The 24393-nt window shown below is 53.3% G+C and overlaps 1 protein-coding gene across 3 annotated transcripts in view; it reads right to left on the reverse strand.

Annotated features, from left to right (window-relative positions):
• The window catches only part of SRRM3 (serine/arginine repetitive matrix 3), a 190281-nt gene that overhangs the window by 87834 nt on the left and 78054 nt on the right, over window positions 1–24393 (reverse strand). For all 3 annotated transcript variants that reach the window (XM_043531236.1, XM_037880792.2, XM_043531237.1), the window contains one exon: window positions 19536–19789. In XM_043531236.1, coding sequence (XP_043387171.1) covers window positions 19536–19759 — 224 coding nt within the window. In that variant the 5' untranslated portion in view covers window positions 19760–19789. The remainder of the gene's footprint in view (window positions 1–19535; window positions 19790–24393) is intronic.

Genomic DNA, 24393 nt, shown 5'->3' on the forward strand with positions numbered 1-24393 from the left:
AAGCCTAACACGTCGAAGGAGACCCGCTCCCTCTGTGTATTTGTCTGGTGGGACTAGACCAGGGGTAGGCAACCTGCGGCATGGATGCTGATTTTCGGGGCACTCACGCTTCCCGGGTCCTGGCCACCGGGCCGGGGGGCTCTGCATTTTAATTTAATTTTAAATGAAGCTTCTTAAACATTTTAAAAACCTTATTTACTTTACATACAACAATAATTTGGTTATATATTAAAGACTTATAGAAAGAGACCTAAAAACGTTAAAATGTATTACCAGCATGCGAAACCTTAAATTAGAGTGAATAAATGAAGACTCGGCACCCTGCTTCTGAAAGGTTGCCGACCCCTGGACTAGGGTCATGCTCATGCCTTGTGCTAGCCTTCTTTACGGCGGGGAATTTCCCCTGCGGACCATGGAGTTCACCACTCTCATGCCCAGCGTGGCAATCAAGCGTGGCCAGCACCCCCTGCCACCTAACCTCCCACTTCAATCTGAAGTGAATGAAACTGCATCCATGTACACGAACTGTGGCTCTGGCCAGTTCGCTCGAAGGGAGCTACACCCGTTTACACCAGTGGAGGATACAGCCCCATTGACTCCAGTGCAGTGATGCCAATTTGGGCCAGCGGAGGGTCCGACCCCCAAGTTACTCAGCAGGAATAAGAAGAGGAGCAGAGAAAGCAGAACGCCATGGTCAAGGAGGGGAAAGTTTTGAGGCCGTCACACAGAGGTTCCACGCTTTGATTCACACTGGCCTCGGATGCGCTAAGGCTCCACGAGCCAACCCGCTCTCCCTCTGCTGACCCCAGAAAGTTGGCTTGTGTCAGAAAAGGATGAAACGCAGGAAATACCCTGAAATGTCTCTCTGCAGTGCAGGGAAACGGCCAGCAACAGTCTCTGGGCAGAGCTTGTTTGCAAAGAGATCTGCCCCACATGGGCTCTGTGTCTAGGTGACGCTTTGTCTTGTGTATAGGATGAGATAGGAGACCAGGGTGCTGCTCCCAGAACTGAAACTGTGCTCTGTGACCTTCAACACGTTACTTTCCCCCTCCGTGCCCCAGTTTCCCCTCCTACCCTTACTCTGCCGTAAGTGTTTAGATTGTAAACTCACTGGCACACGTAGTCTCTCTCCCCATGTGTACGTACAGCACCTGGCACAGTGGGGCCCTGATTGTGGCTGGGAGCTACTGTCAAACAAATAATAATCTATCAGGGAAGCTTGCGACTCTGCAGGAACCATTTCCCCTCTGCTAAGCCCTTCTCTCCCATTCCTGGGGTCTGCAGCTGGATTAACGGAGGATCCATCACTGAGAGAAAGAAAAGCCTGCAAGGATCTCAGAGGGAGCAGCTTGGGCCTCCCTCTGCGTCAGACCCAGGCCCTTCCAGATGCTCTGGAAGCCCTGCTCGGCTCAGTGGATAGCACTCCACCGGGCCTGATCTCGCCAGAGACTGCCTGGCTCGAGCTGCCCCCTTTCGCTGCCCTGCCGACAGGAAACACCAATAACAGGGCTCGGCCCTTCCCAGCTGAGGGGCTCCAAACGCTTCAGAGACACTAACAAACCAACTGCTTTGTGAGGCAGGTATCATTAGCTCCAATGTACGGATGGGGGAAACTGAGGGCCAGAGAAGGAAAGGGACTTATCCAAGTGGCTAAGCTGGGAACTGAACCCAGGAGTCGGGACTTCCAGTCCCCAGCACTAACTATATCCTTGCCCTTAACAATACCATTTCCCAGCTCCTGACATCAGTAGATCTCAAAGCGCTTTACAAAGGAGATCATGCTCATTATCCCCATTTTACAGATGGGGAAACTGAGGCACATGAAGGTGAAGCACCTTGTCCCAGGTCACCCAGCAGCAGAGTTCAGAACAGAACCCACGTCTCCTATACCTGAGTCCAGGGCACCAGCCTCTGGAACATAATAACTCCTAACTGCATTAGTCACATGTATAGCTAGCCCTACACTGTGAGACTCCTCGACGCAAGGCAGAGAACAGTCATTGCAAGGAGAGCCAGCCGTAGCTGGGCATGGAGGCTACAAGCATCCCCTGGGATGGTGGGCCTCTCAGCGGCTCGCTGTGCAATTCCTCCTCCCCGCTTCTGTCTCATCTTTTTGCTGCCATTCATACAACGTCTGTTCCTTGAATGTTTCCAGAACGTGGAGCGTCGCAAAGCCAGCTCAGTGCCCCAACCACACCCTGGTCAGGGACTCCATTCATCCCAGGATCTGATTCTCTACTCTCCTTTCCCTTAGGAAGTCATCTCCATCAGGGCAGGGTGGGTGCACTGTGCTACCAATCAGGCATCTCCATTCACTCACCCCCGGGGTAGCATTTTGCACCGAGCTGGCACAGGTGTGAATGATAAGACAGCGGGGAAGCAGGCCCCCAGCTGGCCGAAGCTGGTGGAGATGGGAGCGAAAGGTCCTGTGGCTGCAGATGGTCTATGGAGGAGTGAGGAGGCTACAGTGACAAGGCATCACAATGCACGTGTCCCTGGCAGGTCTGAGTTGGACGTGTACATTCAGTGGCTCGGATACACCCCTGGCATTAGCCCCATTGACTGCGCTTGCTTCCGTGGAGCTGCCCCAGTTTGCACCAGCCTCACCCGCACAGCCGAGCTGCACACGAGAGCAGCCCATGGGAAATCGCAACAGACAGGCCTCATCAGCACGAAGGAATTTCTCCCTAATCTCAAGGTGCGGCACTGGCAAAGCAGGGCTGAGGCTGGTGATCACAGCAGACAGGGCCTTATAAACCTTGACAAAGAAGGGTTAGAGTGGAACCGTAGCTAGGACTTCCCGCGTAGAGGCAGTAGGGACTTAGAGGCCCAACAGCCAAGGCCAGGGTTTGCCTCGACGTTAAATCCCTCACCAAACAACGGGAGCATGCCAGGGAGTAAATCAACGCAGGGATTCCCACAGGAGCAGGAATCAGTGGGACCGCGGGTGGGTGTAAATCGGTGGTGTGACCAATGAAGAGCAACAGCCGGGGGAGTTGGTCAGTGGTTGTTAATCAATGGCTCAGCAAAGGGCTGTAACCCATCTGCACAGAGGTGTGACTAAAGGGGGTGGCTCAGGGGCATAAGCCAACCAGGGGAGCCAGGGCTGCGATTGGACGGTGTACCAGTTATCAAGGCGGTGACTCGACGAGGGTGCGGTGTGTGATCGGGTGTGACTGGTACAAGCCACTTCTACTCCCTATCCAGCCATTGATTGCACTGTATCTCTCTGCCCTGAAACCCCACAGGGCTCCGGAAGCTGCCTCTCTTCCTGATCCCAGAGCCTGCACAGCCGTTCTCCACCAGCTGACTGCCCAAGCGCAAGTGAGCTGGGTACAGAGCGGTGGAAATCGATAAGGGGTGATTTACACCCGGCTGTTGATGAATCGGGAGTGCCAGCTGCTCAGCAATACGATCTGGGTGTACGTCAGCCGGGGTGAAGTGAAGGGGGGTGGGAACCAAGGGTGTGAGCCACACGGGGGCGTAACCAGGCATGCAAGCTGCTCAGTGGTGTAACTGGGGCAAACGGGGACCAGGTGTCATGTGCACAGGGGTATGATGCAGTGCAAAATTCCCTTCCCCCCGCCGTTAGACCAGGTGGAAGTATCAGCTCTCCCCTGAGTCTTTACCCACACCCAGCTCCCTGGGCTGAGCATCAGGCCACACGCCCCCCTCCAGTTGCCAGCGCATCGGGGCTGGGCTGCAGCTGGCCACCTATCTGAATCCCTATCCCTTATCACCGGCCCAGGGAGCGTCGGACTGGCATGGATCTCACCTGCCGTTTCCACCTGCTGTCCTTGCATGGATTGCACTGTATCTCTCTGCTCTGAACCATCATGGGCTCCGGAAGCTGCCTCCTCCCTATTCCCAGAGCCTGCACAAATGTTCTCCATCAGCCGACTGCACACGCTGTGAACGCCACTGTGCCACGCCTGCCATCCTGCATCTCAGAACCCACCGTCTGACTTGAAAGGGAACCATCCCGGCCGGCCGCTATCACCCCCGGGCGCCCGTGCCCAAGGGGGACCCGGAGCCGGGAAGAGGAGTAGGGGGGATGAGGCAGGAAAGCAAACTGCACAAAATGAAGGCACGTGCTGAAATTGGAGAGACGGGAAGGATAACACAGACTGCAAGCATGCTGCTAGACAAACATTTCCCGGGTGATCGGGGGCTGCGTGTGCCCGGCTTCAGGGGGACCAGAGAGGTGTACGGGCGGGCGTGCTGGGTTGTGGGGTGATGGGGAGCCTGTGAGTGGGATATTGTGTTTGTGCGTAGGGTGGAGTGGTAGGAGCGTGTGGGTGCTGGGGATACAGCCTTGTCACCATCCCAAGGTCAGCCTTTTCCAAGCACAGCTGTTTCCTCTTCCAAATCTAGGGGAACTCCGCACTGTGTCAGGTAGCAGCGGGGGCAGGTTCTCGCCCGACCCGTGTGCCAGGCCTCAGCCCGTGCAAGCTGCGGTGCCGTGGGTTGGGTCCTGACAGAACCGTTTGCAACCCTTCCCCTTCCCAGATTTTATATGGATATTTAATCTCCTGAAACTCTCTTTGAAAGTGTGAAATTCACAGGGCTCCTCAGGAAAGAAGGGAGGGGTGTGGAAGGAATGAATATGAATGAGTTCATTCACACCGAAATGGCCTCATTAGCCCGCAAGCTGGTGAAAGTTCCTGAAAGCTGACTCATCGTGTGGAGCCCCCATCCCCGGTCCTAAAGACAGCACCCCCATCTCTGCTGGGGATAACCCCAGCCCCGCAGCGGACTCTAGGTTTTGCCGAGGTACGTACAAAGTCCCCCGGACCCCCGGCAGATGTCCGAACCCCACTAGCAGGCAGCGTGCTGTCATGAAGTGCGGGGATTTCGATGCCGGAAGCTGGGGGTACTTCGTGGGTTTGCCACTACTGAGGGCAGGGAGCAGAGCAGGTAAAGTGTGAGCAAGTGCCAGCCTGGCACAAAGGGGGGCTGTCCAGTGGGCTGGGGCAGGTGTGGGCATTTGCCAGGATAGGGAGGGAGGGAGGTCAGAGAGCAGCATCCCCAAAGGGCTTGTCAGGAAGCTGCATCCCTGGACCAGTCTATTGTCCAACCAGTCTGTCCATTTAATGCGCTATCCTAGATCTCTCTCTCATCCCTGTACACATCCAGCATCCATCTGTCTATCCTTCCATCCCCCTACACACCCACCATCTATCTATCCCCATACACACCCAGCATCCATCCATCTATCTATCCTTCCATCCATCCATCCCCATACACACCCTGCATCCATCCATCCTTCCATCCTTCCCCATACACACCCAGCATCCATCCATCCCCATACACACCCATCTATCTATCTATCCCCATACACACCCAGCATCCATCCATCTATCCTTCCATCCATCCACCCCCATACATACCCACCATCTATCTATCCATCCCCATACACACCCAGAATCCATCCTTCCATCCATCCATCCCCATACATACCCACCATCTATCTATCCATCCCCATACACACCCAGCATCCATCCATCTATCCTTTCATCCATCCATCCCCATACACACCCTCCATCCATCTAACCTTCCATCCATCCATCCCCATGCACACCCTGCATCCATCTAACCTTCCATCCATCCATCCCCATGCACACCCTGCATCCATCCATCCCCATACACACCCATTATCTATCTATCCATCCATCCATCCCAATACACACCCATTATCTATCTATCCATCCATCCATCCCAATACACACCCATTATCTATCTATCCATCCATCCACACCCATACACATCCTCTATCTTGCTTTCCATCACCATGGCATCTGGACCCGTGATTTAAGGTTACTGATAGACACCCCATGAAAATCAGTGGCTCAGCCTAGTTCTGACCCCAAGCTGGGCGATTTCTGATGCCTTTTGCTTGGGGTTACTGTGTCCAACCCCAGCCGTCCAGGGAAGACTCAGGGGCCACAAGCAGAAAGTGACCCAAAGGTTTGCACTGCCTGAGCTCCCCATGACCCCCAGCTAATGCCCCCCTGCCGCCAACTCTGACAGCCCAAAGCAGATTACGCCTCCTGGAGAACCAGTTCCTGTTTGCAGGGCCTGATGTGCAGGGGTGCTGAGCGCCACATGATGCCAGCAGGCGTCGGGGGAACTGTGGGTGCTCAGCACCTCTGAAAACCAGCCTGGGATCACTCCCAGCTGCAGCCTTGGGCCAGCTGCGCGGGTGAGACCCATGGAGAAAGCAAAGGGGGGAGGGGGCTTGATTCAGAGCCGGAGCAAAGCAAACAGGGCTCTGGAGTCCAATGGTCCCAGCATGCCCACCCCCCCCCCAGCCCCCGCACACCCAGCAGCCTCTGCTCAGGGGTTCCACATAAGAGGATTCCTCACATAAAAACCGGCCCCCGGCCCCCCAGGAGGCCACACGAAGAGTCAGCTGCTGTCTGGTGGCTTCATTAGGCCGAGCGCCTCATGCTGCTTCTGCCTTTCACCCCCAGATTTAAGAGCCCTTGTGTAGCCAGCATTTTCTCCCCACGAAGGTCAAGTCACCTCCGGAGCTCCCTTTGCACAGACCAAACCGATTGAGCACTTCAAGTCACTAGCTGTGAGGCCTTTTCTCCAGCCCCCCCACCGCTCCCGAGTTATTTGTGGGGCTCTCCTCTGCACCCTCCCCAGGTTTTCAACATCCTTAGAAAAATGTGGCACCCACCAGGGCTGGATCAGTTGCCCCGTCTCACCCACGCTGCATACAGAGGTAACAACCCCTCCCGGCTCGCTACTCCCCTCTGTGCACTGCTGGGTGGCAGGCCAGCAGCCCGAGGCTGCAGGCCAGGAAAGCTGCAGTGCGCTTATCCAGCCCCCAGGGAGATTCAGTGGAAGAGAGGCTCAGAGAGGCCTGGGCATGATGAGAAATTGCCAGGCCGAGGGTTGCCAGGTGTCCAGTTTTCGACCAGAACGCCCGGGCAAAAAGAGACCCTGGTGGCTCCAGTCAGCACCACTGACCAGGCCGTAAAAAGTCCGGTTGGCAGGGCAAGCAGGCTCCCTACCTGGCTCCCCGGAAGCAGCGACATGTCCCTTGGGCTCCTAGGTGGAGGTGCGGCCAGGTGGGCTCCATGCACTGCCCCAGCCCTGAGCATCTGCTCCGCAGCTCCCATTGGCCAGGAACCACAGCCAATGGGAACTGCGGGCCTGTGGGTGGTGGCAGCGTATACCATGCAGAGCCACCTGGCCGTGCCTCCGCCTAGGAGCCAAGGGACATGTCGCTGCTTGTGGTGAGCCCCCAAGGTAAATGCTGCCCCGCTCCCCGCACCCCCTCCTATACCCCAACTCCTTACCCCAGCCCTTAGCCCCCTCCTGCACCTCGTACCCCAACCCCCAGCCCTGAGCACCCTTCCACACCCAAACTCCCTCCTGAAGCCTGCACCCCCTCCCACGCCCCAACCCCCTGCCCCAGCCAGAGCCCCCTCCCACACCCTGAACCTTTAATTTCTGACCCCACTCTGAACACCTCGGCTCCACCCCCCAGCCTGGAGCACCCTCCTGTAGCCCAAAACCCTCATCCCCAGCCCCACCCCAGAACCTGCACCCCCAGCCGGAGCCCTCGCCCCCTCTCGCACCCCAACCCCCTGCCCCAACCTGGTGAAAATGAGTGAATGAGTGAAGGTGGGGGAGAGCGAGTCACAGAGGGAGGGGGGATGGAGTGGGTGGGGCCTTGGAGAAGGGGTGGGGCATGGGGCAGGGCCTCAGAGAAGAGGCGGGGAAAGGAGCAGGGCAAGGGTGTTCAGTTTTGTGTGATTAGAAAGTTGGCAACCCTGGCCAGGACTAGAGGGATTTGGCTCGTCAAGGAGAAGAGCTAGAAAGGTCTTGACCCAGGCAGGGAAAATGATTGAGGGTCTCATGCAAGCTGATCAGTCCCTCCTCTTTGCATCGCTCTGGAATACGGGAACGAGGGGATACTCAGGGAGGCAGCAAGGCATTGAATCTAGAGCCAGTAAGAGGCAATACTTCCCCATGCATTAACCTGCCAGCTAGCGGCTGCCAAGTACCAGCCGGGCCAAGGCCAGGGTTACCAGAGTGGCACAGGGCAGGCCGGACCCTTTGAGAGGCTGTGGGGCTTCAGCTCCGACACTGGTGTTGCCTACAATTCCTGGGGTCCCTCTGAGAAGTCCCCAGCGTGCCTCCTTCCTGGGCTGCTCCCAGGAACAGGGGCTGGCCCTTGAAGCCTTCTTAAAGGGGCAGCTTGCTCTGTGAGAAGTGTGTTCAAAAGGGCCAGCTAATCTAACGGCTACTGATAACATTTGGGGCTAGGCAAGCGAGGAGAAGGGCGATTGTCGGCCAGGCAATGATCGCAAATATTCCCCTCTCCCTCCAACGTGCACAACCCTGACCAATCGAGTAGGGCATTGGCAGCGTCTTCGTGTTCCCCTGTCACATCAGGCACAAGAAGGGCCTGGATTCCAAGTTAGCTAGACTGAGAAGCTGATCCGGCGTGTAAACCCCATCCCTGCCATCACACCCTAATTCCTTCCCCAATGCAAGTGGGGCGAACTTCGTCCCAGGTCTAACCCCCACTGAGGTCAATGAAATTAGCCCAGGGAAACTCTGGCCCATGCTAGCTCAAGGGTGGGACAGGGTTGCTGGCCTTTTGTGGATATAGTCTGGAGTCATTTCTGGAGGTTGTGCGTGGAAAGGCCATAGCACAACGAGGAGGAAGGATGACTCGGTGGTTAGGTCACAGACCTGGGTTCAAGTCCCTGCAGACTCCCCGTGTGACCTTGGCCAAATCACTTAGCCTCAGTTCCCCATCTCTAAAGTGGGGATAAAGCCCTGCTCTGCCTCTCAGGGGTATTATAAGGATAGGGATTTCACAGACTATGAGGCACTCAGATATTGGTGTACCAGGGCCATGTAAGTACCGAGATAGACCCCTGTTCAGTGCATGGTTGTTTGCTGGCTGGTGTCAGCAATAATATGGAGGCAGCCGACAAAGGGAGCAAATGTGGCAGCTCCTGAGTTGCTCGGGGTTTTGAAGCAGGTGATGGAGAAGTGGAAACAACACCATGCTGGGTGTGGGCTATCCCCAGGGACACAGTTAACTCAGGTCTTCCAGGCTTTGCCTTTTATTTCAGGGATGCTGAAGAGTGGAATTGTAGGAGCTGGGTCTACAGCCCTTTCGAGGGAGCCTTATGGAGAAGGCAGGGCCCTGGGACTCAGCAGAACCAGGTTCAGGGCCCTGTTCTCTCTCAGACTCCTTGCTTGTTCTTTGCCTCAATTGCCCACCTGGAAAGCGGAGGTAATGATCCGTCTTTCCTCCCCACCTTCTTGTGTATTTCAATTCTAAGCCCTGTGGGTCAGGGCCTGTCTCTCACTCTATACGGCAGCTAGCACAATGGGGCCACGCTCCAAGTCTGGGGCGTCCAGGGTCCTCACGCGGGACAAATAATGAATGATATTACCGCAATCTGTGGCTAGGTCTGGAGTGAACAGGTCACAACTGCATCCTACACAGCTAAGGATGCCGGCTTCTAAGAGCAAATTGCACCTGCTTGGTGACAGATCTTCTGTGACTAAATTGCTTGGTAACATAAAAGGCGGAGCAGGGACTCAGACACTCAATTGCCCCTTGAATGCGGTCTGTACCTCCTGCTAGTTCCATCTCTGGGCTGCCACTCTTCTAATACTTACCGTCTGGCTTCTTGACTATTTAATGGACAACGACTGAGCTTTTCATGGGGTATTTTGTGCGTCTCTCAAGCAGATCCTTTCCATTGGGGCTGAAAGTTTCTTGTTTCCCTTCCAAAAGTATTAAGCGTGTTAAATGCGAAACATCTACCCGACGGGAAGGCAGCAGGGTTAAAAACAAAGCCAGGAAAGGCAGAAAAGAGATACAGAGGGGAATGTGCAGTGTTTACACACACTTTGATACTATAAGCCAGATTTTCCAAAGGACTCTGACCCACATCAAAGGTAGTTAGGCACCTAATTTCCAATGATTTCAGGGTTCTGGGCCCCTAGGCCTTGGGTGGAGGCTGGGTGCTGAGCCCTTTGGAAAATCTGGCCTTATGTGTCCCACAGGGACTTCTGGGGTGCTGAGCATTGTTTAAAATCAGGCCCTTATTTTGGTGCCGAAATGGGAATTGAACTCTGCTACAAATCTGGCCGGGTGGGTGCTGAGATATGTACATCTAGTCCTGCACTGATGGGTACCAGTGAAACACCAGAGAGAGGCAGAGAGAGGTTATATTTTGTATTCCTTTTTTGTGTGTGTGCATGCTAACGTTTTCTGTTGATTCATTATAGAGCCCAATAATAACAATGCTCTAGCTCTGACATAGCAGTTTTCACCAGTAGCTCTCAAACTACTGGGGAAACTGAGGCACGAGGGGTCGGAAGTGACTTGTCTAAGGTCACCCAGCAGAGCTGAGACTAGAATCCAGGTTGCCTGAGTCCCACGCCAGGGCTCTATCCCACTAGACCACACTGCCCCTAGGAACCCGACACAAGGATCAGGTTCCCACTAGGCGCTGCACAGCAAAGAATACACTGAGAACACACAGCAAAAAAAAAAAAAATACACTCTCTGCCTTGGAGATCTTTTGCAGTGCTGAATCCGCTTCATAAAATATCCTTCACTCTCGCAGAGAAAGCTCCATCCATGGATTTCAAAGCAGTGAACAGAACAAAGAGAGCCTCATTATCCTCATTTTGCAGCTGGGGAAACCAAGGCACAGCTTCGTTAAGTGTGTGCCCTGACAAAATCCAAAAGCCCTGAAAACACCACTGATTGGGCACAGATCTAAACAAGAAAATGAATACAGCCAAGCATCCCTCTAGGGGAGTCTTGCACTGGCAGGGAGATGGACTGACTGAACCCGTCCCATCTCTAAGGTCTGTGATGCTATGCTGTATGCCAGTAGGACACACCTTGTTAGATCTGAGAAGATCTAAAGAGCTCTTTGCACCTCCTCAGAGGAGACAATCCCCAGCTTGTTTGTAGCCCCCAAAGTCTGGAGTCCAGGATGGAATGTCTTCAGCCCACCTCTCAGGACCCCGAGGTGACAGCCAGAGACCTGTGCCGGCAGCTGTATGGCTGTGGTCCGAGAGCAGCACCCAGTGGTCAGTGAAGATAATCCCGTCTCTATCTCCGCTTCCCTCCCCCCTTCTTTAAAGGTGACCTCTTCAAATCTTCTGACCGGTTTCTCCAAGCTGTAGCTACATGCACTGAACAGCAACACTGTCAGCTAAATAGGACCTGCCAAATAACGCACGAATGGGCAACCTCGCAAATCCCGGACAGCAAATTGGGAGCCTAATAGCCTATTTGCATGGGCCCTGTTAAGCGATTTGGGCAAGAAGAGGCACAAAAGCAGGGGAACCAAAGACTTCCTAGCTGTAACTCCCACTGTAACCTGAAGCGTCTCAAAATGCACTTGCTGGCAAAGGCAGAGATACAGAGCGTGAAACGCCTTTAAAAGTCAGAACACACTTGTCAGTTTCGATTCAGGAAGCCCCTTGCCCAAAGAGAAATGGCAATCAGCGAGCGTTTAGATCCCAGTCCCTTTGCCAGTCACACTGGAGAGTTTGCCCTCCCTTTGTCATTCAGAGCTAAAATTCAGATAATCAATAAAGCAATTTAGAAAAACTCCAAAGCCGTTTCTCAGCCGGTCTCTGTCACTCGCAAAACCACTAAAGGTTGCTCGCTGGAAGCGAAGGCTGGTTCTGGTTTTTGCAGTATGGCTTGCCTGGTGCTGTGACAGTCTGTTGATTCAAAGAACAGGCCCCAGGATACATGACCGTTCTATCGCAGGGCTTTATATTGCCGTTCATCCTCATGCCATTTGGGTGCCAGTGTTCCAATAAGGATAAACTTTTCATTCAAGATCTAACAGGGTCCCTGTTGTGGGTGCCAATTATTGGAGAGCCACAGGGTACGTCTACAGTGCAATCTGAGGTTGACTGGAGTGTGTGTAGACAAATCCAACCTAGCTTTGATCTGGCTAGCTCCAAGAACAGCAGCGGCGAAGCCGTGGCATGAGTGCCACTGTGATTTCACTGCTTTTGTAACTGGCGCTAGCTAGACCAAAACTAGTTTGGGTTTGTCTACACATGCTCCATTCCCACCTCTGACTGCACTGTAGACAAACTCCCAGACTTATTTAGGGGTAGCTGGTCAGGGTTTTAGGTTGACCGCCTGGTATCCACCCCCAGGCCTTCAAAGGTTTTGGACCCATGTTATTTAGTGGGGAAAAAGTGATCCAGGAATAGTTTTGTTTCTTATAAACAGTTGTTAAAAACTCTTAAACCTAAAAATATCGAGAAAACACCTCTCCAGAGCTGAGCTTTTATTAACACTGCTACATTCAAACGATCAAAGCAAAATCAAACAAATTAGTCCCAGTATTGGACTGGAGCTGACTCATCCAATTAGTACTAAAAATAATCAATCCTAAAATAAATTTTAAGGAGTCTAAGGAGGCGGCTCTCCATTCAGTTCTAGATCCCAAAGCTCAATATCAACCTCCAAATATAACTCCCCTAAAAATAAGGAATAGAAAACCCCCAGCACAACTTGTTAATCATAGGCCACTTTCCATCAGTAGATTTCAAAGCGCTTTACAAAGGAGATTGGTGTCATTATCCCTGTTTTACAGGTGGGGAAACTGAGGCACAGAGCAGTGACATGACTTGCCGAAGGTCACCCAACAGGCTAGTGGCAGAGCCAGAAATAGAAACCAGTTCTTCTGAATGGCAGGCCACACCCCCTCCTGCAACAAAGCCAGCTGATTAAATGCTCACTGATCAGCAACATGAAAATAAAATCAAACGTATACCAGCAGCGTGACCATCTCCACTTACTTCTCCGCTAATCGAACCAGAGACATATGTTCTTAGGCTTTCTGGAAGCAAGGCGACTACAGTGACCTTTCCGTGCTGGACTCAGACTACAAGTCCGACGGTTTATCTTCCAAAATCTACATCTTGACAGAGAAAGGCTACTTGAAAGATCATCAAGATGAACCAACTTAAAATGAAAACAAATACATTTGCCGTGAGGTCCACATGCCCACTCAGCGGACACGGGCTAGGGAATTTTCCTCCACAGGCGCAGAGTGGCTGTGAATAAACCCCGTGGCACTGCCCATCCCAGCCCTAGGTCAGTGCATTGACATCGTGGCAAACCCACCATTCCCATGGCCACTTCTCTGCTGGCCCAGCCCTAACCCCCGCCAGCCCAGGGACCGGGATACGCATGCCAGGCTAGGTCCAGGCGTTCTGTCATAGAATCATAGAATATCAGGGTTGGAAGGGACCTCAGGAGGTCATCTAGTCCAACCCCCTGCTCAAAGCCCCCAGCACATGCCACAGAGGAAGTGCATTGGATCTGCTGGGCCAGGCTCTGAAGCCACGGGGCCAGGCAAGTAGCGAGAATCTCTTTAGAGAGATAAGCAGGGATGCAATTCTGACCATGGTGGGTGGAAGGTCTGACTGGATCACTAGGTCCATACAGAAGCTGCCACAGTAGAGAAGAGAGGGGACCTGGCTGGAATGAACATCCAGGGAAGTTTCTGTCGGGCAGCTGGACACAGACAGACCCTGCAGTTCTCTCTGGCTTGGCTGGCCACAGCCAATGCTGCCTAGTGACACCATGCCCCGGGGCTGCTGATTACACAGCAGCTCGCATCGCTCCATGCAAGAAAGGAGCGAAGAGGAGAAGGGAACAGAACATCTAGGGGGAAAAGAGCAGGGAGGAGGTTTGGATGTGGATTCGGGTCTGAGACGGAGCTTGGGTTCCGACGTGACCGCAACAAGGGCAGAAATTTCACATGATCTACTGACCTGGCAAGATGCTTGCCATCTCCCGCTGCAGATGGGCTCCTCCTTCAAATCTGACCCGGACCCACAAGTGTGGGAACCCGGATCCCAGACACCAACCTTGCCCTATTCTCCAGTACTCAGGGGAGTGGGGAGAGTTGGTTTGAGGTTCCTTTTTGGCCCCATCACTACAATAGCCATGATGTATGTACCCCCTACTTCCAGCCAAGCAGCTGTATCTGGCACAAGGACCGGACGTGGTCCTTTAGCCAGAGAGATACGTTTTTAACTGAATCACTTGGAAAAACTACCAAACCAGGAAGTTAAATTTCCGAGGGAAAAAACACCTTTTAAAACGAGGTAGCAGCAGCATTCGAACCATGCACCTGCCATGCTAAAACAAGCCAGAGTCTCTACCTCTTCAGCTAAAGCTCCATGAGCTTGTAGCAGTAGTAGGCTCTTATATTCTTATTGCTGACCAGCCACTAGGGTGCAACAAAGCCCCACCCTGTGAAAGTGGCGGTTACGCAAATTCAGACTCCTTTTGTTAACCTAAATGGAATCAATTCCAAGGCCCAAAAGGCTTTTGGGTTCTCCCCAACCCTCGAACCAGACTGGACTCAAGGGATTTCGATGATGAATAAACACATGGCTTGATGCATGACAGGAAGGTGCTCAGATGACGAGCATGGTAGAAGCATCTACAGAGAACAGACTAGACCGGTCGTTACATTCTCCCCAAGTAGTCCCCCAGCCATTCTATGGAAGGGCTATCAAAGCCAGCTGCCCTGGGTGCCAACACAGACCTGCCACCCATAGGGTTTCCCTCTCATCTCTGCTGCTATTTCTTGTTCCAGCCCGAACAATGCAGAGGGAAGACAACACAAGCCAGGCTCGGGCTGGGGGTGAATCACACCCAGCGTTCGCCTTGGCTGCTGAGCGTGAAAGCCAATCTCACCCAGTGCCCAGAGCATGTCAAGTGCCTGCCACCTCCGCCCCCTTGGAGGCCAGGGAATAATTGGAAAACTCAATAATTTATCAGCTACTTTCACCAAGAGCAGTAGTAAACAAAGCAAGCTCTCCCACCTCCACTGTAAACCAAGCCATGGAGCATTCAGCTGCCTGCCAGCTGCTCTGTTTTCTCCACAGCCTCTTTCCCAAGCCCTGTGAACTACGGGAGGAGGCCAGGGTTTGGCTGTGGAGCAGTGCAGGGACCTGGTTATCTATCGAAGGCTGGGCACATGTCAGGCCTGGCCCGGCATCAGCCATTGGGGTGATGCACCGAGCAGGAGCAGAGCTGACACGGGCTCCGGAGGACGTCCTCATGGAGAGATTCAGGGGTTGGGGAGTTGGACACAGATAGATCACTTAGATTTGAATCTATGCTTAGCTCCCTTCTACGCCGGCCATTGCACTGCGTTGGAGATCTCACTTTAAACACAGTTGCAGGGTCTAACCAAGGATGTGGCCAGATCAGGTTTCAAACAGGTTTCACCTGCACATCTACCAATGTGATATATGCCATCATGTGCCAGCAATGCCCCTCTGCCATGTACATTGGGCAAACTGGACAGTCTCTACGTAAAAGAATAAATGGACACAAATCAGACGTCAAGAATTATAGCATTCAAAAACCAGTCGGAGAACACTTCAATCTCTTTGGTCACTCAATTACAGACCTAAAGGTGGGAATTCTTCAACGAAAAAACTTCAAAAACAGACTCCCACGAGAGACTGCTGAATTGGAATTAATTTGCAAACTGGATACAATTAACTTAGGCTTGAATAGAGACTGGGAGTGGATGGGTCATTACACAAAGGAAAACTATTTCCCTGTAAAAAGAAAAGGAGTACTTGTGGCACCTTAGAGACTAACAAAATTATTTGAGCATAAGCCGTTTATCCATGTTTATCCCCCCCCACCCCACCCCCCACTGTTCCTCAGACGTTCTTGTCAACTGCTGGAAATGGCCCACCTTGATTATCACAACAAAACGTTCCCCCCACCTCCGCTCTCCTGCTGGTAATAGCTCACCTTAAGTGATCACTCTCGTTACAGTGTGTATGGTAACACACATTGTTTCATGTTCTCTATGGATATAAATCTCCCCACTGTATTTTCCACTGAATGCATCCGATGAAGTGAGCTGTAGCTCACGAAAGCTTATGCTCCAATAAATTTGTTAGTCTCTAAGGTGCCACAAGTACTCCTTTTCTTTTGTTTCAAACAGGGTTTCTAGTGCAAATCCCCACTTAGGTGGTGAAACCAAGCTAGAAACGAGTTTAGCTGGGAGATCAGAATCCCTGCTGTGGTGATCTGAGAGCAGAACGTTGGCCCCCCCGCTGAAGGCTCGAGGACTTCTCTTGGCAGAGATAAACTTTGCAACATAAACCCATGCAACGCACCACCCCATTGTGTACCCAACTCTGGTACCGATGTACGAGTCCCTTAATAGCCGCATGCCACAATCTTTGCTGCATTTAGCCTCACAGCACCCAGGAGAAGCAAGGCTAGGCTATTACCCCCATGGTACAGACAGGGAAACTGAGGCACAGAGAGATGCCATGACTTACCCAGTCTGTGTCTGAGAAGAGAATTGCACTCAGGTCTAGCTTCTTGCAAGCAATCAAGCAAACCACTGAGCTATCCTTCCACTCATGGAGCATAGGCCCCTCAATGACTATTAGCCAGGATGGGCAGGGATGGTGTCCCTAGCCTCTGTTTGCCAGAAGTTGGGAATGGGTGACAGGGGATGGATCACTTGATGATGACCTGTTCTGTTCATTCCCTCTGGGGCACCTGGCATTGGCCACTGTCAGAGGACAGGATACTGGGCTAGATGGACCTTTGGTCTGACCCAGTGTGGCCGTTCTTATGTTCTAGTCAATGACTCACTCACAATACAGGTAACCCGCAATCCTTCTTCACTTCAAACCCATGTTACTCTTGCAGCACTGAATTTCTAACCTGAATCTTGCCAAAGGCACTGTGAGAACTGGGTGTCAACAAGGATCAAAGCCCAGTTTTCAGAGATTAGGGCTAGATATTCATGCCCACTGGCTCCCACGTGCACCTTCTCTTGAAAATCTAGACCCTACGTGCATGAGGCATTTGGCCTTTGTTCTCAGTAAGACTTTCTGAGAAAGGCGCCCCCTCCTCTCCGCCCAAGAAAAGGGAGAAGAAAATTTTAGCAAACAGAGAAAACATGCATTTCTACAGCCCCGTCTCTCAAAAATACCTTCAGGCATTCCAGCGGGCCTTTGCATGGAGACTAAGGACTCCCACCCATACGGAGAATTTAACCCAGACAGGGAACAACTGGGGCTGAAATATGCATAATTAGACAGTGAAACTCATTGTCACTGGATGCGGCTAAGGCCAAAAACTTAGGAAGAATCAAAGAGGGATGGGATATGGATATGGATAACCAGAATATCCAGAGTTATAACGGTTAATGTTAATATATTTTTGGAAGGGATATTAAACTTCCTGCATCAGGCCTTAAACCAATCTCTAATTAGGATGAGACCTTCATGGGGGGCAGATATCTGCTATGGTGGGGTTTCCTGCACCTTCCTCTGAGGCATCTGGTGCTGGGCACTGTCTGAGACAAGATCCTGGACAAGATGGATCATGGGTGTGATCCAGTCTGGAGTTGCCTATGTCTCTAATTGAAATATGACCACCAAACTCTTTTCCCAAGGCAAACCACACCCTCTAGCTTGCCCAGAGCTCGAATGATTAGATACGCCCACGTGTGCCCTGCTTTGATTGGGATGCTGTCCTAATTTGGTCAGCTGGGCATTTCCTCTGGATTCATTTCGTTGGGTGATCTTTGCCTGGGTTCTCCCGTCCCATCTATGCCCTGATGAAAGATACACCCTGGGCCATCGTGCTGCCAGCCCATGCACCTGGCATGGGTCTGGGCTTGCTGCAAAGCTCTCTGGACCAGCCTTTGGAGATGGAAAGATGGAGGGGAGGGATAGCTCAGTGGTTTGAGCATTGGCCTGCTAAACCCAGGGTTGTGAGTTCAATCCTTGAGGGGGCCATTTAGGGATCTGGGGCAAAAATTGGGGATTGATCCTGCTTTGAGCAGGGGGTGGGACTAGATGACCTCCTGAGATCCCCTTCCAACCCCGATATTCTATGATTCTAAGACTGCCTCTCTCCATATGTGAATGCCCCAGTCTGGCAGCTCCAGACAGCTCTGGGTGTTGTCAGTGCAGATGGCCTCTTGCCTGCCCACCCAGCTGGAGAAATGCCTATGGTGAGAAGCTGTCAAGAAAGGCTGGGAGACAATGACAGATATGGAAAAGAAGGATCGTGTGTGGAAGGGTCATGTGATCAGACATGTGAGAGGGTATTCAGAACCAGGAGGCAGCCACTTGGGCATCTTGTAGCTTCTGAGCAGGACAGAAAAACATGGACACATTACATTTTGGGCTAACGATGCACCTCACTGTCCCTCCGTTTATCTGCCTGTCTCTGATCATACTCTGCAGTGCACTCCCAGGCCTGGGCTCAGTAAGATTTGGCCCCAAAATATTTTGGGACAGATCCCCTGAGGGCATAGAGCAGCATGGTGGTCTGGATGGAGGAAGAGGGAACGGAGAAGAGACCCACGTGCTAGTCATCTGGGTGGCAGCACTCTGGGTGAGATGGGCCATGGGTCTGATCCCTGTGTTCCCGGGAGAACACGATGTGCGCTGAGACATGCACGAACAGGATCTGGGAGCACTGGGGTGGAACGTGGATCTGCCAGACCTCTGGTTTGGTAGCAGCAGCTCAACCTTGGTGCTTTCCCAGTCTTACACCCCAAACCGCCACACCAGGGAGAGAACCCACCGCATGAACCACCCTGCACCTCAACCTCTCTGCCATTCCAGCCTCTCCTTTGCTTCCTCTGACTGACCACCAGTCTGCACGAACGGGCACAGGGCTGGGAGATCCTGAGTGCTAATCCTGGCTCTGACACCGACCGCTCTGTGCTCTTGGGCTCAGACACTTTAGCCCAGATCCTCAAAGGTCTTGGGGCTCCTAACTTCCATTGAAATCAACAGGCATTAGGTACCTAAGCACCTCGAGGAGCTGAGCCTTTGCCTTGTCAGATAACACAGAGCTGGAATGAGGCAATGGCCAATGTTTCCAACCAGAGGAGCCACAGCTTAGTCTCCAAAATCCATATTTAGCTACAGATTTCAGAAATGCCTCTGGGATGTAGGCGCACAAACCCCACTCAAGTCAATAGGACCTTTGCTCCTAACTCACCTGGGCACTTTTGTAAAACCCACCTACATTCAGCCACAGGGGCCTTACTTGAAGCCCCTGTTTTTGATCCTTTGGGCCAGTGTCTGTCGAGCCCTGGGGATGTAAAAAGCACTAGACAGAGGCTACATCTTTATTACCAAGGCCTCCTGCTCTAGGCCGTAACGTGAGCAGCCCTGGCCTAGAATGCAGCGTGGCGAGTGGTGGAGAAATCCAGCATGGTCTAGTGGATTGAATATGGGGCTGGGGACCGGGGATTCCCAGGCACTGCCCTGCTGTGGGTGAGGATGGCTAACGACCTGCTCCGGGGTGCGATGTACTGGGTTGCAGTTGGCCTGGCTCCGGTGGCCTTTTAGGACCGTGCAATGCTGGAGAGCAGTGTGCGTAGACTGGAGTGTATGGTGTGGGCTTTGCTAGGGGAGAAACGGTCCCCCCCTGCCACACTCAGAAAAGCAGCCTCCTCCAGAAGGACATCACTCACCCTTGCTCCTCCATCATCTCCTGCAGCTCCATGCACTTCAGCTCCACCCGCCGCTTCCGCTCGTGATCCAGGATCTCCCGGTGAGCCTTCTTCACCAGGCTGGGCTCCACCAGCCGCGCCTCCTCCTCCGGCTTGTGCCAGGTGCCGGAGGCGCCGGGTTGGGGAAAGCCATTGGCCGCCTCCTGGGGGGAAGGCATCTTGGCCCCGTTGTTATAGAGGGCCATCCCAGCGTGCGCCCACCAACTCCGCAGCCCCTGCGAGGGAGAGAAACAAATTCATGGTAAGTCATTTCCAGCTTCCCTCTCCCCAACCAGGAGGAAGGAAAAAATATACAGCTGAGCACTAAGCCACTCTGCCTAATTAATACTGACAGCTTAATGGGGGACGAGCTGTTCTAATCTGCTTCTCAGCACTTCGGGGACGGACGCCGGCAGCCAGGCAGGGCAGCTGCCGTTAAGACAGAGAGAGAAGGAGATTCTAATCCAGGAGGGTTCCTGGAGCCATGGGGATGCAAATGAAAGGACACTGCCAAGTGGGCACAGATCCCATGTCATCGAGCAATAAAAGCATCACGTGAAAGACCCTCCTTCAACAGGGGATCCCATCCCTGGACCAAGTGCAGCGAGGTCCAACTTGGACGGCTTTAGAAAGTGAGGCCCTACTCAGCAAAGAGACTGCAGAAATGGCATCTGGGTTCATCGTGTCAACAGGATTTCCAGCTCAAACCTGATCTGTTTACTAGCAAATGCCTGGGATCTGAGAGTCAAGCCGGGTTCTTTTCTTTCTTGCACATCATCACCAGTAATCAAGGTTCTGCTGGCCAAACCATGCCATCGGTGACATCTATGCAACCCCATTGTCTTCCTATTTGCCCTGGATCACAACTCCGCAGCCGCCACCCCCATATCTAAACCAGGATTCCATGTAGGGTTTAACTGGTTGGAACTTTGCCAACAATTCTGCTGCTGATGCCTCAGGAGGGCCAACAGGAATGAAATGTAGCCACAACCCATTTTGGTTCCTCAAGCCAGCAGATCTGACTGACGCACACAAGGAAGCAGGACTCTGGAAAGAGGAGGTGTCACTTAATATTGCCCCTTGTTAGAGGAGAGCTGCATTTCAAATAGCACCGTAGTCACCTACCCCTGGAAAATCTAAGAAGAGCTGACCCAGCTGGGATTCAAATCTAATTCACAGTAAGGCAACCCACATGCTTATCACTGTAGCCAGATTTACAATGCGGCTCTTCTGTCTCTCTGTGGAGGCTGGACCGTGCATAGAGCTGTATGAATCTGCTATTGCCTAAGAGCTACAGAGCTGGTTGTTAAGATCACATAGCAGCGGCTCTCGCTTTTCGAGCCAGAAGTCCCGGGTTCAGCGCTAACAGCCAGCCAGAGCAGGGGGGTGGTTACACACCAGTCAGTCATCCCCTCTGGTAATGGTGGCATTCAACCTGCTTCAGAGCTGCTTCCCCGCATCTTAATTTGATCCTTCCTTTGGTAAAAGGAGTTTGGTCACTGGCTTCAAGGGAAGCCAGATTCAGCCGTCTCCGAGAGCTCTGATACAATTCCACCCTCCTCCCCACCCTCGCCCGAGACATGCAGCTTGAGAAGAGATCTCTCTGCACTGCTGAACCAAGCCATCTCTTTTGAGTCCCTGGCGGTAGCAAAGCACCATCAGTCCTTGGTCATCTTGTTGAACTGGATTATTTCATTAAACACAAGCTGAAAGGGTGCATTTTGCACAAGTCTAGGTGGTTCTATGATGGCCACTTTGCATCCTCACTGCAGGAAAACCCCAGCCGCGCTCCTGAGCTAATGAAAAGGTTTGCGAGAGCTGGGTGTGCTGGGAGCTACCTGCAAGCTGAGACAACGATTAGGTACCAATAGCAAATTACCAGGCACCCGTGCAGCCTCCAATATCCCTAGAGCCTGTCGATGAAATCTGGCTACTGCGTGTCTCTTGGGAAGTAGGTTATGAAATTAAGTACAAAACTTAATTATTCGTATCAGGTGCCCACTGCAAAAAGCCTTGGGGGTGCAGTTAGCATGGCTTAGAAAAAAGGCAGGAACATCTCCCCAGCACAGGGAGCGAGTACCCCATAACCCCCTGCAGCCTCCCCATAGTTAGAGGCCAGAGACAAGGAAACCCGCTGAGCAATCTCAATGCGTGAGTTCCAGAGCCGGGACAAAGAGGCTCCCCTCCGGCCCTAGAGCGTGTCAGTCTGGTTTGCGCGTCCGCCGCTTTGCAGCAGTGCATTGTGGGGAAATTGAGGGCGCTGCCCCAGAACACCTCAGTGTCACCGAGCTGAGCGTCTGGCCCACTCAGGCAGATGCATCAATGACCCTTGTTGCTGCACCCTGAGCACCCAGGAGCAGGGAGGAGCCCAGCACAAGCCCCAACGTGTGGCCCACTTTGCCAATGAGCAGAGAGACGCCCACCACTGAGGGGGCGGTTAAACCCCCGCTGACTTCAATGGCCGTGGAGTTCTCTCCCCGCATGGCGAATGGCTCTTCTCCTTCAGAGCCCAACCTCAGCTAGACCTTAGGAGCCCACGGCTCTGGCCAGGAGCCCACACTCCAGTCATTTCCTTCCACCCACCGGCACAAGAGGGGAAACCACCCCCTGGAGCCTGGAGGGAGCGACTTCTCCAGGCTGCCTTGGCCAGCCGCTGTATCCCCTGCTTCCTAAGGGAACCTGCATCCAGGCGCCCACCCTGGCAGGCTAGTTGAGAACGAATGGGAGTCCTGGTTCGGGTGCCCTGGGGCACACTGGGACTGCCCCGCTGCGAGAGGGTGATCAATGATCAACAGATCCAGGCAGGAAATGGCCGAAACCATTCAGATACCATGCCCTGAGCGCACTGGGGCCCTGCCTAGAGAGGTCAGTAGGGCTCTGCATCTCAGAGACGGCACAGCTGGGCAGGCCAGGCCCAACTCCCCGAGCCCCTGGGCAGAGGGACTGGCCCAGTGCCCCTTCTCCAGGTGCAGGAGATGCCAGTGCTAACCCCGTTTCCAGCTCCATTCCCCACCCAAAGGACACTCTGCTTGGCCTTTTCTCCTTGGCAAGGAAATCGTACTCATGGGCACAATTTAGCCCCATACATGTGCCAGTTAAGAACAGATTACGCTAATGGGATCTGCTCCCTCTTTCTGTCTGTTCCCCCACAGAGCTCTGAACTTGTACAGTCATCTCTTTACATATGGGTAACAAACTGAGCCACTTGTCTTTCCGGAGTAGTTAAAGCACCGGTCTGGGACGCCAGAGAACTGGGCACTATTCCCAGCAATGCCACAGAAGCCATTTGTGAACCTGGGCAAGTCACTGCCCTGCTCTGTGCCTCAGTTTCCCCCTTTGTAACAGTGGGAGTCCACGCCTGGGCGCAGGACTGGTGTAGGGGGCTGGTGTGTTTCAAGGTGGGGGGAGGTATCCCCTGGGGTTGGTTCCCCCCTTTCAAGGCCCTTGTGTCCTGCCCAGGGGTTGTAAAGCGCCTGGCAGAATGGAGACTGGGGGTGTAATTTACCCCAGGAGTGGGTTCTGGGTCAGGACCACAGGGTTTGACCTGCAGGCCCTGGCACGCTGCTCCCTGGCAGCGTGGCTCCAGGCCATGCACGGGGCACAGGGACAAGTGGCAGCTACGGGGCTCGTTAACTGCTCCAAGTTTTGTTTGAGAAGGGTCAACATCCAGAGCTATTTTAATTCACTCGATCTAATGTACTGCCGGTTGCCAGGCAACGTAGCCGTCTGTTGCGGCCTGTGCGGAAGCTTTTAAGGACCTCGTTGGATGTGGAAGTGGGGGGAGGCTTGGGGGGGGGGGTTGAGAAACACGGCTCCGACTCTGTGCAGAAAAAGCTGTCCCCAATGCCCACTGCCTCCCCCCAGCCGCCCCTGCCCATTCGAAGCGGGGGGGGGGGGGGGGGAGCTCTAGGGCCTTGTGCCCAGAGACGCTGGCTGCCATGGGCACTCTACCAGGGGGAGGCGGGGAGGGCAAGGTGTGGGGGGGCCCACCTCCACAGGCTCTTATTGCCCATGGACAGCGCACGGCTATGGGAAAACGCAGCATGAAGCCAAGCTGGACACCACCACAATCTAAACAGACAAAGGTCCGGAGGGGAAATGGAGGCACAGAATGGAAAAGTGCTTGACCAAGGTCATGCAACACGTAAGTGGCAGAGACTCCGGACTAGAGCACAGCTCTCCTAGCTGCCAGCCCTGCGCCCTACCCACTAGCCCATGCTGCACGTGCTGCCTTGTGGCCCAGGGGCCCTGAAGAAGCCTGGAGCTCCGCCTCTTAAGGGGAATCACTGGGGTGCATACCACCTTTTGGGGAAATTTCCTTAATGGCTCCCACCATGCATGGGGGCCACTGCCCCACACCCCGGTGGGCAAAGCGCCTCTGATCACAGCTCTGCTGAGGTGCCCTGTACCATAGCTGGAGCCCTACATGTGGAGGCATGAACTGGAGTGGGCCAGATCCACAGCTGGTGTAAATCAGCTTAACCACACCACTTAGCACTGGGGTCATATGGAAGGCCACCCTTCCTCTTGTGGTCGGAGCCAAGAAAATCTGACCTTAGCCCGTAACTGCTTTGTTGGGCGGATGGAGGCAGACGGAATCCAGCCTAGCTGGTTCTAACTCGACAAGCCAGAATGAAAAGTTTCCTGCTCCTGTATCTCTCTTGTGAGTGATTCTCGTCTCAAGAAAAGCTTTTATCTAGTTTATTTGATCATCAGATATTAACTCATGCCTGGGATGCTCCTTGAGCCTGGAAAGTGAAGCTGGAGAGGGGAAGCCCCAGCAGGTAGCTGAAAATTCAGAGGTTCTGACGCAACGCGAGGTGAGAATTTAATGGCTGGA

This window comes from Chelonia mydas, chromosome 17, assembly GCF_015237465.2.
Source record: "Chelonia mydas isolate rCheMyd1 chromosome 17, rCheMyd1.pri.v2, whole genome shotgun sequence".
In the NCBI taxonomy this organism is placed as follows: Eukaryota; Metazoa; Chordata; order Testudines; family Cheloniidae; genus Chelonia; species Chelonia mydas.